Raw genomic sequence first — 18,414 nt, forward strand, 5'->3', positions numbered from 1 at the left:
ATCATAGGAGTTGTCTAAAATCAAGAAAACTTATCTCAACAGAACACGCCATCTATAATGTATTATTTAATGCAAGTGAAAAGTAGTTGGCATTGTACGAACGAGTCTTAATTTCTTGGCCTGTCTTGTTGACTTTCGAAGTCAAGCAAGGAAGAAAGTTTGAAAGGTAGAATTTTCTAAATGAAAGGAAAACCGAAGGAAGCTCCTCAGGCCAACAAAATGAGACAACAGGAATGCATACGAAAATTACATTAACTTTTTTACCATGTATTTTCTTTTTACTTTTTTTCTTTTTGCAATCCACGTAAGAGAAAATTAGATGTTCAAAACATTCCAATTACAATGACTTCAATGTATAAATATAAATCAACCGAATTATGAAATACTTGTTACTGTTTTGTTTGGTGTAGAGGTACACATTTCTTAGCTTCCCGCTCTGCTACTCTCAAAAAAGAATGGGGGATTTGGTTTCTGAGAATGGTAATACACTCCTCTATTGTTGGGCGTTTCACCCATTCTGCACCTCCAAAATACTTATAATAACCATCTTAAAATCTGCATAGCTGCACGCATTACAGGAAAAAACAGAACGAATCTTTGATCAAGATTTTGTTTCAAAATTTAAAACCAAAATCCTACGTTTCTACAGAGTTGTTGGAACAATTTTCCAAGAACTTAGGAAAACAAGATGAACAACAATGTAGACTTGATATAATCTTTTAGGCGTGAGTGAATACACACTTTCCTAAAAGCAACATTTTGTCCCTTATAAGAGTGAAGGGGATCACGAAATCCGCTTTTAAGATACAAAGAAGAAATACAACAATAATACTCACTCTTAGTATTAACGTCAAACAAGAATAAAATTCTCACAAATTAGTTTGTCTTACATGATTGATAGAATGTAGAGAAAAAGTCTCTCTACTTTCAATAGAGCATAGGATCCCTTTATATAGATGTTGATCAGGCATCTTTTAAATCCAAGAGATATCATATTCTGATTAGTTACATTTCTTTATGAATGATCATAACTTTTTCATGAATGGTTGTAACTTTTCATGAATAATTGTAACTTTTCATAAATGGTTATAACTCTTCATGAATCTGAAACCTGTCTCTAATACTCTTAAATTCAAACAAGAGTCAACCTTTTCATAAACTAGTGATGATACACCAGATGGATGTTAAAACAACCTTTTTGAATGGTGATTTGGAGGGAGAAATTTATATGACTCAACCTGAAGGGTGTATTGTACCTGTTTAAGAGAATAAAGTATGTAAACTTTTAAAATCTTTGTATAGGTTGAAACAAACACCAAAGCAATGACATGAAAAACTTGATAATGTATTGCTATAGTGATGGGTTTTCACCTAATGGTACTGATAAATGTGTGTATTCTAAATCTGAATATGGTGATTGTGTTATTATATGTTTATATGTGGATGACATGTTAATTTTTGGTACATGCAATGAGATTGTCACTGAAACTAAATTGTTTCTAGGATCAATTTTTGAAGTGAAAGACATGAGTGAAGCTAATGTGATTTTAGGTACTATAATTTTAAGGAAGAGAGATAATTATCCCAAAAATAATACATTGAGAAACTTCTTAAGAAGTTTGAGTTTTATGACTTTAAACAAGTGAGTACCCCTTATGATGTTAATTCTAAATTAATGAAAAATAAAGGAAAATCTTTTTCTTAACCTCAGTATGCCCAAATAATCGAGAGCTTACTACACTTAATGAGCTTTTCTAGACCTGATATTGCTTATGCAATATGTAGACTGAGTCGGTACACTCAATGTCCAAATTAGAGACATTGTGATGCACTTGTTAGGCTTATGAGATACTTAAGAGGTTCAATGGATTATGCCATTGAATATAGTGGATTTCCCGCTGTACTAGAAAGGGTATAGTGATGCTAACTGAATCTTTGATTCATATGAGACAAAATTTGGTTATGTATTCACACTTGAGGGTGGTGCAATTACATGGAGATCAGCTAGACAAACAATTATTACAAGATCAACAATGAAATATTATTTTGTCACTCTTGAGATGGCTGGTAATGAGGCTGAGTGGTTGAAAAACTTCTTAGCGAAGATTTCACTAAGAATGGAACCAAACCCATTAGTGTCAACACATTGTGATTGCCAATTGACAATAGCTATAGCTAAAAGCAAGAATTACAATGGAAAGAATAAACATTGAGACACAATTTGGTGAAGTAGTTGCTAAAGAGTGAAACTATTTCCATTGATTATGTGAAGCCGGAACGGAATCTAGCAGATCCTCTTACAAAATCTTTAGGAAGACAAATGATGTTAGAAACATCGAGGAGAATGAGACTTAAGTCACTTGCAAACAAACAAGTGATGGTAACTCAACCTTTGTGATTGGAGATTCCATGAATAAGATTCATATGGGTAAAAAAAAATCACTTGTTAGTTCTGATAAAACAAAATTGATTTTAATCAATTATGTTCATTCCTATGGTGTGCGTGAAAGTGCTAAAGACTACATTATGAGAGGTTAAACTTTGTCATTAAAATTCTATATGGTGAAAGAATTTTAGCTTAATCAGAGTTTTAAATTATTATCATATCCTTTATGGGTAGTATATGATTTGCAGCATACACTTGATGAAATCACCTATAAGAGTGGTTCATACTATCCAGCTCTGATGCATTACATTTTATTGTACCCAAGATAAAAAAAAAAATTGTCTTTCTTGAAATCTTTGTTTAATCACCAAAACAATGTTTTACACTATTTAAGGATTATCTTAAAAATGAGAAATCACTTTTGAGACAAAACTGTTTAAGTCAAAGACCTTTTTTCTACTTTCTTTTGTAATATGTAGAGGATTGTTGTAAAATAAGAATTTATTACAAAAGGAACGTTAGTTTTTAAACGTTGACCAATAATTTTTTTTTCATTAACATTCATAAGTGCAATGCAACTTTCAATTTGTGTTAGCAACAGTCATTTTGCATTCTCCCTTAACTCTATTAATAGAATACCTCCTTCATTCCAAAAAGAAGCACAAAACACCTTCCAATTTCTAGCTTTCCCTCGTAATTTATTTGTTCTATTCTTTTCTTATTTCTAACTCTTATATCTTGGTTACAAACTCCGTTAGAGTTTCTTGCTAATTCCGAGATCTTCGAATATTTTGAAAAGTTTATGTTGTATGCTAGAAGACTTGCGTAGTACATTACAGAAAAATCCTTAAAAACAGTAGATCTACATGCATCAAGAAATACGATTCATAATTTTGTTCGCTTTTCCACAGCAGAGTATGATAATAATAGTAAACTACTAATATAATAATAGTAATAACAATTCAAATATAATATAAAATAATAAGTAAATAAATAAATATAATAACATGTTAATAAATCATTAAAAGTAAATTAAATATTAAAAATATATATTTTTAATTTATTTAATGTAATTATATTTTCAACCAAAGTGAATTATTAAACTATTTATAATTTTTAATTTTAAAAATAATATTTAAATAAGAGTTTGGAATATGAAATTATAGTATGAGGATTCAACTAGACAAATTCACCAGCCCACTAGATATCTCATCTTTCTATCTTTACATAATCTAAATTTTATAGTTGTTGACATAGTATATTCTTTATATAGTTTTCGATCGATTGTTATTTACATTTCTTTCTTGTAGTCCATTCTTTTGTAGCCTAGTTTTAAAAATTTATATACAATATATTTTGTTAAAAAAATAAATAAATAACTTAAATATATTTTCATGACAAAAATAATTACAATATTATTATTATTTAATTTTATAAAATAAAATAATTATATTAAATTATAATTATATTTTTATAAACTTAAATGAATATAATAAATGTAGTATAATTTTTGAAAAGTCCCGTGCGTTGCACAGGTAGAAATCCTAGTTTTGTTACCATGTTGAAAGCTCGAGACAGAGCAGTGCTGTAGAAAATTTTGTTTCCACAAATTAAGGATTATGACAGAAAAAGATCATTTCTTTCTTCGGTGCTAACTATAGAGTATATGACTCAAATTTCGAAAATATTCATCTGTTGGTGCAAAAAGGAGTACAGTATATGAAGTATGAACCCATAAAACTCTCTTATTCATTATTGCAACCAAACTTGTTTTTGTTTCCATAAATGCTGACACTTATAAATGTGGGTAGTCAATTTGAAGATGGAATCATTATTTAAGATGAATGCAAAACGTTAACATTATAAAAAGAAATAAGAAAAGTTACGCTTGCACTACACAATAGAAGACAATGAAATAAGCAAGTTTGTTCAACCTCAATACCTACTCCAGTAATCCATGCAGCTTTCGTTATCTTCCGTAAACTGCAAATTCTGTGATATAATTCAGAATACATACATTGGTCGTGATGAAGAAAAATATGAGACTTAATTAAGAGGTTTAAACATCATAGAAGAAAACTTATCCAAACATAGCACGCCATCTATAATTTATTTATTGTAAGTAAAATGATGATTTTACGGAACTGTTAGTAAAGGCATTAACTAATTAAAGAAAATAGAATTGGACAAATTCAATGTTTCAATTTTAAATTAATGAAGACTGGTAGTGTCGGAGACATACAAGTAAAGAGATGCAATGATTAGTATCTAGACAAACAATCCTATTATATTTAAAAAAACTACATTCTACTTAAACAGAGAAATAATCAGCAACAAGTTCAGAGAAAGAATTGAATTGAATTACGTACCTACTATCCTTTGAGCCACCTATGACACTTGGTAAAGTTCAATTCAACCATTACAAGTACATAGTCTATCAGTCTGTTCAAGAATCTCATGTAAGCAATTCTCCATGGTTGCCAAAGTAGCATTGATCCTAATAAGCCCCAAAAGCCTGCAAAGAAACCTAGCCCCAAGCTCATGTATAATGCTCCATAGAAATTTGAATTCTTCTCTCCAACGATTGTTGGTTGTTGAGTTTCTTGTATTGTCTCATCTCCTGGACAACTTTTGTTGAGTTGCTCTCGACAAAGATTAATATTTCCTTCAAAACAAGAGCCACCAAAGGTTTCAAAATGTCTTCCTCTTGGGATTCTTCCACTGAGATTGTTGTTTGATAAGTCTAACACACCAAGACGATCAATGTTGGAAAGAGTGGAAGGAATACTGCCTGACAAATTATTTCTTGATAAGTCTAGGAATTCCAGCAAACTTAAATTCCCAATCTCTGTAGGAATTTCACCACGAAAGTTGTTTCTTGATAAATTCAAAGAAATCAATCCAACTAAATATCCAATCTCTTTAGGTACTTCACCTGTTAAATTGTTACTTGAGAGGTCAATGCTCTTAAGAAGATTCTCTGGATTCCAAAACTCACGATCCTGACCTTTCCACGCCAACAACAAGTAAGAGTCATAAATATCTCCATAAGATTCTTCTGGCGAAATTTTTCGTCTCCTTACAATTTCCCTCGGGATTACGCTCCTTTCCATCAATGTGGTAAAATTTCTGAAACATGTTGGTATTTCACCTGACAAGTTATTCTTTGAGAGGTCAAAGACTTGAATTTGACTCAAATAGCAGAGTTGTACAGGAACACTTCCAAAGAAGTTATTTACTCGCAAGCTCAGGATTTTCAATCGTTGCATATTTTCCCCGATCCAGGAAGGTACTGGACCAGACAACAAATTCTTACTCACGTCTAGTAAAGCTAAGTTTGAACATTTCTTCAATGTGAGTGGCAGTTCTCCACTAAAATTGTTGTTTCGTAGGACCAGAGCCTCCAACTGAACAAGAGTACCCATGGACTGTGGAATCTTTCCAGATAATTTATTATTTCTTAGATCAAGAAATGCTAATGAACTTAGATGTTCCCAACACTCAGGCAGTTGTCCCGTTATTTGATTATTTGATAAATCCAAAGTACGGATACCTTTTGTTACTCTATTTCTGCACAATAATGTATTTAAATCTGAAAACTTATTTCCTGACAAATCCAACGTTTGAGCATATGACAAAAATGTAGGGATTACACCTTCAAGATTATTTGAATTTAGAATTATTGCATTTGGACCATCCGAGAGAAACTCCATCGTTAAATTTGGAATCGAGCCTTTGAGACTGTTGTAAGACATATTGATCTCATTTATAAACTGTAACTTGTTCCAAAACCAATCTGGTACAAAGTCATCAATCCCCGCATCCGAAATATCAAGGAAGTATAGCTGACTTTGAGTTTGGAGCCAGCTTGGGAAGGTTGGACCCAACTTGCATGAAGCTAGTGTCATGCTAAATAATTGGAAAGACGGAAACCAAGTAGTACCGAACGTTAGTGACAATGAGTTGTCTGATAAGTCTAAGTTTACCAATTGGGACAAATTTGTGAGATGCAATTCATTGATATCGCCCTCCAAATAATTTTCCTCAAGATGAAGAGACTGCAACTGATGAAGCAACCCAATGCTTTCTGGTACTTTTCCAATTATCGAGTTATTAGATAAATCTAGCGTCTCAAGTGCAGGGCTGTTGCACCTTGAGGAATTCTGAATGAAGCTAGAAATTTTCCCACTCAAACTGTTACTATTAAGGTATAATATCTTTAATGTGCATATGTTCCCAAGCGAAGCTGGAATCTCGCCTTTCAGTTTGTTGGTGCCAAGTCTGAGAACTTCAAGAGAGTTCATTACTTTCCCAAATGCATATGGAATGGGACCTTCTATCAAGTTATCATAAAGGGAAAGGCTTTGTAGATTCGTGGTGCAGTTGAAAACCCAGTCAAATATAGCCGATGTCAACAGATTAAGTGAGAGATCAAGGGTGACAAGATAATGAGAATCTTTAATGGAAGTAGATGACACAAGAAAATTTTTATCAGTGAGACCGCAATTTCCTAAGTAAAGATTTTGCAGTTTGGTGCTGAAGTTGAAATTCCACTGAAGTATTGATGCCTGAGTTAGATTATTAGTAGCGAGATCAAGGACCACAAGAGAAGGAAAGTTTGGATAGTGAGAAGATGACAAAACAATGTTATTGTCAGAAATATGAAGCTCTTGGAGATTAGGGCTATAGTTGGACAACAGCTGAAATGTTGATGACGTCAGTATATTATAAGAGAGATCAAGGATGGAAAGTGAAGTGGAAATGTTGAATTGAGAAGGAAACAAAGATGAAATATGATAATCTGAAAGACCACATTTGACTAGACTCAACTCTCGTAAGTTTGGAAGATGCTCACTGATAATTTGAAGCCAGGGATGAGAGAAGTCAAGATAAGGAAATGAATGGAGACTGAGAGTTGTTAATGATGAGAGAGAAGATAACCAATTTTCATCTTTTATTTTAAGACCGGACCTGCCATCAAGTCTAAGAGAACGCAAGAGCGGAAGATTTCCGACATGGAAAGGGAGTGTTCCGGAAAGTGAATTTCCTGAAAGATCGAGATACATCATATGAGACAAATTTCCAAGTTCATGAGGGATTGCACCAGAAAAGTAATTTCCTGAAAGATCAAGATAACCTAAATCTGAGAGATTTCCAACTTGAGAAGGAAATTCTCCATCGAGACCATTACTTTTAAGATCAAGATACTCTAATTTTGACAGATTTCGTAGTTCATAAGGAATTGTCCCTGAAAGGCCTGACTGTGATAGATTGAGATATCTTAACCTTTGAAATGAGCCAATGGACACTGGAATTTGGCTTCCGTAAAAAACATTATAGCTGAGATCCAAATATTCCAAATTTTTCAATTCAAACAACGAAGTGATATTGATTGAACCTGACAAATAATGCGATGTTGAACCACGAAGACCAAGCATCTCTATGTGACCAGTTTCGTTGTTACATTCAATGCCTTCCCATTTGCAACAATCTCTGTTATTTTCATCGTCTCTCCACGTGGACAGCATGGCATGGTAATCTCGGAGACTTTGTTTGAAAGTGAGGAGTGCTTGTCTCTCCCTCTCTATGCATTTCACATGTGAACTCTGTAATTGCGAGTTGAATCCATGAACGGATACTTTGATATGCAGAAGGCAGACAAACGCTGCAAATAAGATTTTTAGAAAATAACTGTCCATTACAATTTTCTTGAAATGAAATTTGTGGTATATGCTCTAAACCTTCTTATATGAATAAACGAACAAACACTGCCATTACAATTATGATTTGCTTCGCAACAGTATGTAACTAGTTGGCATTGTACGAACGAGTCTTAATTTCTTGGCCCTGTCTTGTTGACTTTCGAAGTCAAGCAAGGAAGAAAGTTTGAAAGGTAGAATTTTCTAAATGAAAGGAAAATCGAAGGAAGCTCCTCAAGCCAACAAAATGAGACAACAGGAATTCATACGAAAATTACATTAACTTTTTTACCATGAATTTTCTTTTTACTTTTTTTCTTTTTACAATCCACGTAAGAGAAAATTAGATGTTCAAAACATTCCAATTACAATGACTTCAATGTATAAATATAAATCAACCGAATTATGAAATACTTGTTACTGTTTTGTTTGGTGTAGAGGTACACATTTCTTAGCTTCCCGCTCTGCTACTCTCAAAAAATAATGGGGGAATTGGTTTCTGAGAATGGTAATACACTCCTCTATTGTTGGGCGTTTCACCCATTCTGCACCTCCAAAATACTTATAATAACCATCTTAAAATCTGCATAGCTGCACGCATTACAGGAAAAAACAGACCGAATCTTTGATCAAGATTTTGTTTCAAAATTTAAAACCAAAATCCTACGCTCGTAAAGAGTTGGAACAATTTTCCAAGAACTTAGAAAAACAAGATGAACAACAATGTAGACTTGATATAATTTTCTAGACGTGAATGAATATACACTTTCCTAAAAGCAACATTTTGTCCCTTATAAGAGTGAAGGGGATCGCGAAATCCGCTTTTGAGATACAAAGAAGAAATACAACAATAATACTCACTCTTAGTATTAACGTCAAACAAGAATAAAATTTTCACAAATTGGTTTGTGTCTTACATGAATGACAGAATGTAGAGAAAAAAATCTCTCTACTTTCAATAGAGCATAGGATCCCTTTATATAGATGTTGATTAGGCATCTTTCAAATTCAAGAGATGTCATATTCTGATTAGTTACATTTCTTCATGAATGATCATAACTTTTTCATGAATGGTTGTAACTCTTCATGAATAATTGTAACTTTTCAAAAATGGTTGTAACTCTTCATAAATTTGAAAACTGTCTCTAATACTCTTAAATTAAAGCAAGAGTCACTCCTCTCGCGCTTTCCTAAAAACGAAAACCTCTCATGCCTTCATCCCTAAACCCTCCCTTATTCTATGACTCCCTCCTCCCAGTGCATCTCATCTCGTGCAACTCTTTGTTGCCTTTCATCACGATCTCGCACCTCCATTGTGACTCCCTCTCTCGCTGTATTTCGAATTCGTCCCTCACCATCTCTATGTCGCGCTCCTCCCTTGCGGGCTCTTTGTCGTTTGTCACGGTGTTGTTCTTTCTCGTCCTTTGTCAATCGCCTTCATGTCGGTGGTGTGATGGTGTTTGCATCTCGTCTCCGTGTCTTTGATTTCTACACTAAAGGTTGCTTTTTCTTTCTACACTTGTTTCCATTGAATGTTGTTGCATGTATTGTCGTCTGCATTGAATTTAATGCATGTATATATGGATTGAAGTAGAAATTGGATTGAATCGTATGATTGGATTGTATGTAAATCGTATGCATGTCATTTATTTGGATCTGTAATGAAGGCTCAAAGGCCTTAATCGAACTTTAAAGTACGGTTAAGGTCTCGTCGACGTTCAAAGGTCAGTTAAGGCCTCAACGAACTTCGAAACACAGGGATCGTCTTGTACGGGGTATCCATGAAAAAAACTATGTTAAACGAACTCAATAAGGTAACTGAATCAGGATGTGTCCAAAACAGGTCACTTACCATGTTGGAATGAGCCAAAGATCTACTCCACTAGATATATTTATCTTTATCTAACATCATCATCAACTATTGCATTTCAGTTCTTGACTCTCTCAAAGATCGTTTGTATGTGTAACTCACGGTATATATTTTTTTGATAGTTGCGACATTATCATCATTATGTTCTTTGAGAGTCAAAAGAATATTTGAAGGTTTTACTTAACTCTTAGTCATGTCAACAAGAATGGAGTGTTCATCAGTATTTAACCTCTCAAAGAAAGGATGACTAATCAAACTCTCTACTAATTCATGGTTGTGATAGCCACACATAATTGTTAAGACTCAACCTTCTCCTTTAGCTCAACCTAAACGGACACTCACATTTTCTTGTGCCGAGCCATTAAGTTGAACATTTGGTTTATACTTCCTATATTTTTCATTCCTTTCACAACTTAACAAAACAAATGTCTTTCTTCCAACTTCACACGTTGTTGTGTCAGATCTTATAATGACCATTACAAATCCAAAATCGAATGAAATCTTTCAAACTCATTCAATTAAATCCTAACGTGAGAAAAAAATTTAATCACTCGAAAACTTATTTATGTAATCATCCTCCACCACTTCATTTACAAAATAACAAAATTCAGACACAAAACCTTAATTTATTTGAGAATCAACTAATTCAAATGGATAGTTATCCATCTAATAATATTAAATACAATCTATAATAAACATTAACATATTAAAATTTAACTACTAAAAAAACAACATAACATATTTAACTTTATATAATAAATAAAAACCATACACATATTATAAATTAAAAATTATAAACATTACGACATAAATTAAAAATTAAATAAAAAACAACAAAAAATAATATCAATGATATTATAACTATAAAAATTTAACATATTATCAATTAAATTAAATGCTAATTAAAATATTATTACATATCACAAATGAACTAATAAATAACAAATAACAAAATATTTTAAAATTTAAATAAAAATTATGAAATATAAACATATTATAAATTAAATCAAAAGTTAAAAACAATTAACACATAAAAATATTATGTAATAAATACAAAATAACAAAAAATATTATAAACTAAATACTAAATATAAAACATTAAAAACTTAATAAGAAATACACAAACTTTAATAACAAAAAATTAACTACTACATCGAAAATAACACCTACAAAATTAAGTAATGCATCATAAATAAAAAAAATAACAACACATATTGAAAAATTAGTAACACATAAATATTACAAAATAATCTATATAAAACTTTAACATATTATAAATTAAATACAAAATATTTAAAACAGATTCTTTTCTAAAATAATAAAATATCTAAAATATAAAAGTAAAACAGTAGAATATATAAAAACCATAGCAAATATTAAAAAAGAAAAACACATAAAAATCACATAATAAATAGAACATAACAAATAAAATATAACGAAAAATATTACAATTTAAATAATATAATGTATATAAAACATTAACAAGTTATAAATTAAATACAAAATATTTTAAACATATTTATTGTAAAAAAATATTTATATAAATTTAAAAGTAAAACAGCATAATATATATAAAAAAATATAACGAGTATTAAATAAATAAGACATACATAAAAATCACATCAAAACTCATGAAATATAAACAAATTAAAACAAATAAGTGTCCATGTCACGTCTCATTTAATACTGTGCTGAGTCACCAAGTTGCTTCCATAAATGCACCCACGCCACACGTTCAGTGCATTAAAAATCCACTACCGATCCATGCATGCACACCACTTGTCAAATTGGAAACTTCTGAAATCAGTAGTGGGGGTGCAGGTGTCGACAGGGGAGTCGTTCGTTCGTTTGAAAGTGGAATCTGAACAAAAGTGATTTTTTCTGAAAAAACCTCCCACTCTCCTGCGCGCACCTTCTCCCCTTCCTAAACTCAGACCTCCATTTCTCTTCCTTCTCTCTAGAATCCTCTCCCTTCTCTCTTCTGCAACTTACCATTCTCTTCTCCGATCACGTTTCAGAACCGTAGAAACGTTCGCTGCACCGTGAGCTTCATCTTGGACCGAACAACTTCCAATTCTGTAACCGGTAAGTTTCCCAACCTAGACGCTCGTTTCTGGATTTCCTGCAAACCCAGATTCAGCTGCATGCAAGGGTGTAAACTAAGTTCCTTCGTTTTCTTTTGGTTAATTTTTAGTTGAAGAGTTTAAGAGAAAAGTTGAGAATAGAAATCCATATTTGGACGAGTCAAAATTCTTAGACGTTTACGTCACGCATCCAGGTAAGGGAAGCTTATTCAATTTAATTCGTATGACTGTATTGTGCTGCATGAACGTGCTGTGTGTGGAATGAAGTATGATCTGTATTAATTGATTTTTGGTATATGATTATGATTATGATTTGATGCATGAGAAGTATGAAATGAACTATGATTTAAGTATTTGAAAGTATGAAAATTATGCTGAAAAATGAGTAAATTGGAATTGAATCTGAGAATATAAATTTCCTATGATATAGTACGATCGTAATTGAACGGTCTTTGACCGTTCGGTATTGTTATTAAACTCTCTTTGAAAAATGAGTTCTTTCATTTGGAAAGAATACTCGTTGGGGACGAACCGCCTCTTATATTAGTTCTCCGTTTGAGCGTTCGGCCAAACGTAGATATCTTGAGTGTTGTGTGAGAAAGTGAGAAGCCCGAAAATATACATTCTGATGCTTAGTCAATTTGTTAAAAACATAACTTGAAACATCTCATCTTATATGAATTCCAATTTCTATGATTATTGAATCAGCGAAGGGTCTCGACCCAAAAGCGTACGTCCTAAGTGGCGCTCGGTCTTATACCGAACGCTCGTCCTAAAGCGTACGTTATAAGTAGCGCTCGGTCTTATACCAAACGCTCGTTCTTTTCGTAATTACCATCGAGTAGAAATAACGTTCGTCCTGAAATTTCATAGCGTTCGTCCAAAAAGTTAAATAGCATTCGTCCAATCGATTTAGTAACGTTCGTCCAAGACTTCAGTGACGTTCGTCCAAAACTTCATTAAGTACCTATTACCGCGTTCGGTCATTGACTGGCAGTTTGTCTCCTGAATTAAATCGCGCTCGGTTTATTTAACTAAACAACTTGTGGTGTATCTATCCATTGGATTCGACCTAGAGTTATTGAACTTAAATTTTTCTAAGTATTATTCAGATTCTTCTAGAATCAGTTCATTGAACTGATTTAAGTAGTCATAACGTCCGTCAGCGGATAGGTGTTCGTTTCTTTTTGTTCAGAAACGAGGATTCCTCTGTATTGTGTTAACGTTCGTCCTCATTTTTAAAAAGGATGAACGCTTGTTATTTTATGAAAGTGGAACAAAGAATGAAAATGTTATTAAGAGTAAAAGTTATGATGTGTGAACGGTATCTTAAATGAAATATTGAAAGTGGAATTTGAACGAGCGTTCCAGGGAGGAACGACTCATATGTATTGAAAGTTGGAATGGTAAAGTATGAATGTGGTAAGCTTAGATAGCGGTTCATCCTGATATTCCGTGAGTGCTCGTTCTCAAGTAGAGAGGAGTATGTCATCTGTGGGAATGGCAGGAGGTCTTAGTCCATAACTGTAACTTGGACAGAACGGACTAACCTCAGGTGGCGACTGATGAGTATTCCAGTTATTCCACCTGTGTGCACGAACGCCTTAGCTACACAGAATTCATACAGTCCGGACAGTCTGTCTAGTACCAGAAATTTGATTGAGTTAATGAATGAATTGATTTAAGGATATGTTGTGAATTAAGTGATTTGGTTGATATGTTATGAAATGTTGATTTACTTAAATTAAATTCAATAAGCTTACCCTTCGTTTTCCATTGTGTTGTCTGTATTTGTACGTTCGTCTTGTCCTTGCAATGATCATCCGTGTGGATGTGAGCAGAGGGAGATGCATCTCTGGAAGAAGCGCTTGAAGAAGGAATTCTGGCTGAAGAGAATTTAGTGGAGATTGAAGTGAAAGCCGAACAGTAGAATGTTCGGTTGTTTTAGTCTAGTTAGTATAGTGAAAGCGAGTTTCCTCCAACACCATCCTGCAAAATTCAGTGGAAAATGCCTTCCTGATGAGGCGGACCAGTGGCTGAGGGATATGGAGCGTATTTACAATGCTAAGAGGTGTTCGGATGACAACCGGTTAGCCTTTACAGAATACTTGTTGACCGGCGAAGCTAGCCACTGGTGGACGAGCATGAAAGCTATTTTAACGGACGCTCAGAGTCCCATCACTTGGGCGGTTTTCAGAAATAAGTTCTATGAGGAGTACTTTCCAGACAGCGTTCGTTACGCTAAGGAAGTTGAGTTCCTTCAACTGGTGCAAGGAGCAAGGTCTGTGTCGGAGTATACCAACACGTTCAAACACCTGTTGAGGTTCAATACCATGGCGACCAGTGAGGAATGGCAGTGCAGAAAGTTTGAAAATGGGCTGAGGAGTGATCTAAAGGTGTTAATCTCCAGCCTATGTATTCGGTCATTCCCTGCAATGGTTGAGAGGGAAAAAGTATTGGAGAAGAACATGGTTGAAGCCGAACAACAGAAGAAACAACAGGCATCACGGGGATCAATTCTGTCGAGAAAAAATTTGAATAGGAACAGGACGCCGTACGCCCATCCAGCTCAGTCTAGTGGCTCTCAAGCTTTAGTGGTTGCTGGACAATCAGGACAACAGGGAACGGTCAAATGTTTTCAATGTGGGGGACCTCATTTTAGATCCATATGCCCTCAGTTGGTCGGAGGAAAATATTGTACCCGGTGTAGAAGGAATGGCCATCTGGAGAACGAATGTAATATGAGCGGACGTGCTGTTATGAGGCCACCGAACGCTGGAAGGATCCAGCAAGGGAGAGGTGGGCGAGCCCAAGCTGTTGGGCGTGTGTATGCAATTACGGGGGCGGAAGCAGCAAACTCAGGTACACTTATCACCAGCACGTGCTTGTTATATGGAATGCAATGTTGTATGTTGTTTGACTCGGGGGCAACACACTCCTTCATCTCGAAGGCGTGCATTGAGAAATTGGGGTTAACGGAGAGTGAAATGCAGTTTGACTTGGTGGTGTCAACCCCAGCTGCTGGTGAGGTTAGGACGTCTACCATGTGCGTTAGATGTCCTATTGAGGTAGAAGGGCGTAGATACAAGGTGAACCTCATATGTTTGCCTCTCAAAGACTTAGAAGTAATTTTAGGAATGGATTGGCTGACTACCAATCACATTCTCCTAGACTGCGGCGCCAAAGAATTGATCTTTTCGGAAGATGATGAAGAAGACTTGGGTGTGACACTCGGCCAGTTAAAAGAAGATATTATGGAAGGCGCGAGTTGTTTTCTAATTATGACACACGAAGACAGGGAGGCTGGAACTATAAGTTTTGAACAATCGTCCAACAACAGGCACAGTAGAGGACGATCGTTGTAGACGAATTCCCGGACGTCTTTCCGGATGAAGTGCCAGGACTGCCTCCCGTTCGTGAAGTGGAATTCACGATTGATTTGGTAACTACAGCAGCGCTTATCTCCGTTCAACCTTATAGAATGACACCAGCTGAGTTGGCCGAACTCAAACAGCAAATTGAAGATTTGATGGACAAGAGATTTATTAGATCGAGCGTCTCACCTTGGGGAGCGCCTGCGTTGTTGGTGAAGAAGAAGGATGGCAGCTCTCGGCTCTGCATTGATTACAGGCAACTGAATAAGCTGACCATCAAGAACAAATATCCCCTACCTCGGATCGACGACTTCTTGGACCAATTGCATGGTGCGAGCGTATTCTCTAAGATAGATTTGAGATCGGGCTACCATCAGATTCGAGTTAAAGAAGAAGACATTCAGAAGACGGCCTTTAGATCTCGGTACGGACATTATGAGTACGTGGTGATGCCGTTCGGTGTGACGAACGCTCCAGCAGTTTTTATGGACTACATGAATCGCATTTTCAGGCCGTATTTGGATAAGTTCGTGGTAGTGTTCATTGATGACATTCTCATATACTCCAAGAGCTGTGAAGAGCATGAAGAGCACTTGAGGTTGGTACTTGGAGTTTTGAAGGAAAAAGAACTGTACGCTAAGTTGTCCAAGTGCGAATTCTGGATGAAAGAAGTACAGTTCTTAGGTCATGTGGTATCTGCTGGTGGAATTTCAGTAGATCCTGCCAAGGTGCGAGCGGTACTGGATTGGGAGAGTCCACGTTCGGTCACGGAAGTAAGGAGTTTTGTGGGACTCGCGGGCTACTACAGGCGTTTCATAGAAGGATTTTCTAAGATAGTGGCCCCGTTAATGCAGCTGACTAGGAAAGACCACCCGTTCGCTTGGACCGATCGGTGTGAATCCAGCTTCCAAGAATTAAAACAGAAGCTGACAAGCGCTCCAGTTTTAGTAATTCCGGAATTTACATGAAAGTTTCGTAACTACATCATTCCCCAACAAATTGAAATTAGTTCTCCATAGTCATGGAGAACTTGAGCTTACAATGGAGAAAAATGGAAGAATGGGGATCCAAGGAGGAAGAATGGAGAGTTCCCACTGCCCAAAACCAGCTCCCTGAGGTCCAAAAATGGTGTTCCAAGCTTCAGCCGCCAAGAAGATCCCCACCTTCAGGTTCATAATGCTTTAAATAGAACTAGGGTTCCAGGTCAGCATAGGTCGCGCCCGGCGCCCCTCTGTCGCGCCCAGGCGCGAGACTCTCTGGAAAGTCACGCCCGGGCGCCCCATTTCTCACGCCCGGGCGTGAAACTCTCTGGAACTCGCGAAAAGTCGCGCCCGGCGCCCCTCTGTCGCGTCCGGGCGCGGACCATCTGGATTTGGACGAAGCGTCCCATGATTTCTGGGCGAACGTCCTCTCTTTATCCACAGGACGAGCGTCCTCTTCTACCGGACGAGCGTTCACTGCGCTTACTCTCCGGACGAGCTGGCTGGATCCACTTCTGCCTGGCTGGACGAGCGTCCTCTTCTCTGGCCTGGACGAGCGTCCTAAATCTTGGACGAGCGTCCTCTTATACCTCTGGATGAGCGTCCTCTAACTCTCTCTGGACGAGCGTCCTCTTAGCCCTCTGGACGAGCGTCCTCTCTGCTACTTGGACGAGCGTCCTCTCTGCTAGCTGGACGAACGTCCAATTCTCTCTTCGCTGGACGAGCGTCCTCTTCTGCGTTCTGGACGAGCGTTGGGCGCCCCTTTTGTCACGCCCGGGCGCGAGATGCTTTCCTTACTCCTTTAGCCTTCTGCTTTTGAATCTTTTCCTTGGTTCCCACTCTTAGTAGTTAAGTACTTCTCTAATACACACAAATTTCCTACAAATTTGAGGAATTAACGATGAAAACTTATATGTAAAGCGAACACTAAACTTATTCACAAACTTAGATAGAAAGGGAGGATTAAACATGTTTCAAGCTTAAAAAGGGTAAATTTGGTACGAAAATTGCTTCAAAGATAATGGTAAACATTACCGTTATCAATGGTACGTGAGTTGAGCTTAGTGGAGAGTTTTAGAGACCTAAGGTTACAGTTCAATTTAGAACCGAACAGCATCAAATGCTGTAACCTTAGGATAGCAAGTAGTGTATTTGACCGTATCAGAATGAAGCAGTTAGAAGATGAAGAATTGGTGAAGATAAGAGGCGCGCTCGGCACAGATCAAGCAAAGGAATTTAACGCTGGAATGGACGGCCTATTACGTTATATGGGTAGGACGTGCATTCCAAATGATGGAGATCTGAAGAGAATAATATTGGAAGAAGGGCATCACAGCCGTCTTAGCATGCATCCTGGCATGACTAAGATGTATCAGGATCTTAAGAAAACATTCTGGTGGCCAGGGATGAAGAGTGATGTCGCACGTTTTGTGGCATCATGCCTAACTTGTCAGCGTGCAAAAGCTGAGTACCAAAGACCGAGCGGCCTATTGCAACCTTTGGAAATTCCTGAATGGAAGTGGGACAACATTTCAATGGACTTCGTGACTCACTTACCTTGCACGGTCAAGAATCATGATTCCATTTGGGTGATAGTGGATCGTCTAACGAAGAGTGCTCACTTCCTAGCGGTTAACTTGAAGATGTCAATGACTAACTTGGCAAAGCTTTACATCAAGGAGATCGTTCGTCTACATGGAGTGCCGTCCAGCATTATCTTTGACCGAGACACGAGATTCACCTCTCGGTTTTGGCAATCCCTGCAAAGCGAACTGGGCAGCAAACTTCAAATGAGTTCAGCGTACCATCCTCAGACGGACGGACAATCTGAGAGAACCATCCAGACGCTCGAAGATTTATTAAGGACGTGCGTGCTCGATCACATGGGCATTTGGGATGAAGTGTTGCCGTTAGTGGAGTTCACCTACAACAACAGCTTCCAGTCCAGCATTGGAATGGCTCCCTTCGAAGCTTTTTACGGATGTAAGTGCCGCACGCCCCTTTGCTGGTTTCAGGAAGGA

At 36.4% G+C, this 18,414-nt stretch overlaps 2 protein-coding genes across 3 annotated transcripts; one reads left to right on the top strand and one right to left on the bottom strand.

Moving 5' to 3' along the window:
• Positions 1-4,123: 4,123 nt before the first annotated feature.
• Positions 4,124-8,072, bottom strand: LOC108344211 (receptor-like protein EIX1). Of its 2 annotated transcripts, none has more exons than XM_052866733.1 (2): positions 4,756-8,072; positions 4,124-4,369 (listed from the first exon to the last, which is right to left on the bottom strand). In XM_052866733.1, exon 1 carries the CDS (start codon positions 7,912-7,914, stop codon positions 4,759-4,761), a length of 3,156 nt encoding a protein of 1,051 aa, XP_052722693.1. In that variant the 5' UTR covers positions 7,915-8,072; the 3' UTR covers positions 4,124-4,369; positions 4,756-4,758. The 2 variants fall into 2 exon arrangements, with proteins under 2 accessions (XP_052722693.1, XP_052722692.1); XM_052866732.1 differs by having other exon boundaries at positions 4,124-4,378.
• Positions 8,073-13,970: 5,898 nt separating this feature from the next.
• On the top strand, positions 13,971-15,404 carry LOC108344210 (uncharacterized). Its single transcript, XM_017582675.1, has one exon. The coding sequence runs from the start codon at positions 13,971-13,973 to the stop codon at positions 15,402-15,404; it is 1,434 nt and encodes a 477-aa protein (XP_017438164.1).
• The last annotated feature ends 3,010 nt before the right edge of the window (positions 15,405-18,414 follow it).

This window comes from Vigna angularis, chromosome 8 (genome assembly GCF_016808095.1).
Source record: "Vigna angularis cultivar LongXiaoDou No.4 chromosome 8, ASM1680809v1, whole genome shotgun sequence".
In the NCBI taxonomy this organism is placed as follows: domain Eukaryota; kingdom Viridiplantae; phylum Streptophyta; class Magnoliopsida; order Fabales; family Fabaceae; genus Vigna; species Vigna angularis.

What these genes read in the sequence shown, in the direction of transcription:
- LOC108344211 (XM_052866733.1), bottom strand. Translation starts at nt 7,914, where the DNA reads ATGCTGTCCACGTGGAGAGACGATGAAAATAACAGAGATTGTTGCAAA.
- LOC108344210 (XM_017582675.1), top strand. Translation starts at nt 13,971, where the DNA reads ATGTTCGGTTGTTTTAGTCTAGTTAGTATAGTGAAAGCGAGTTTCCTC.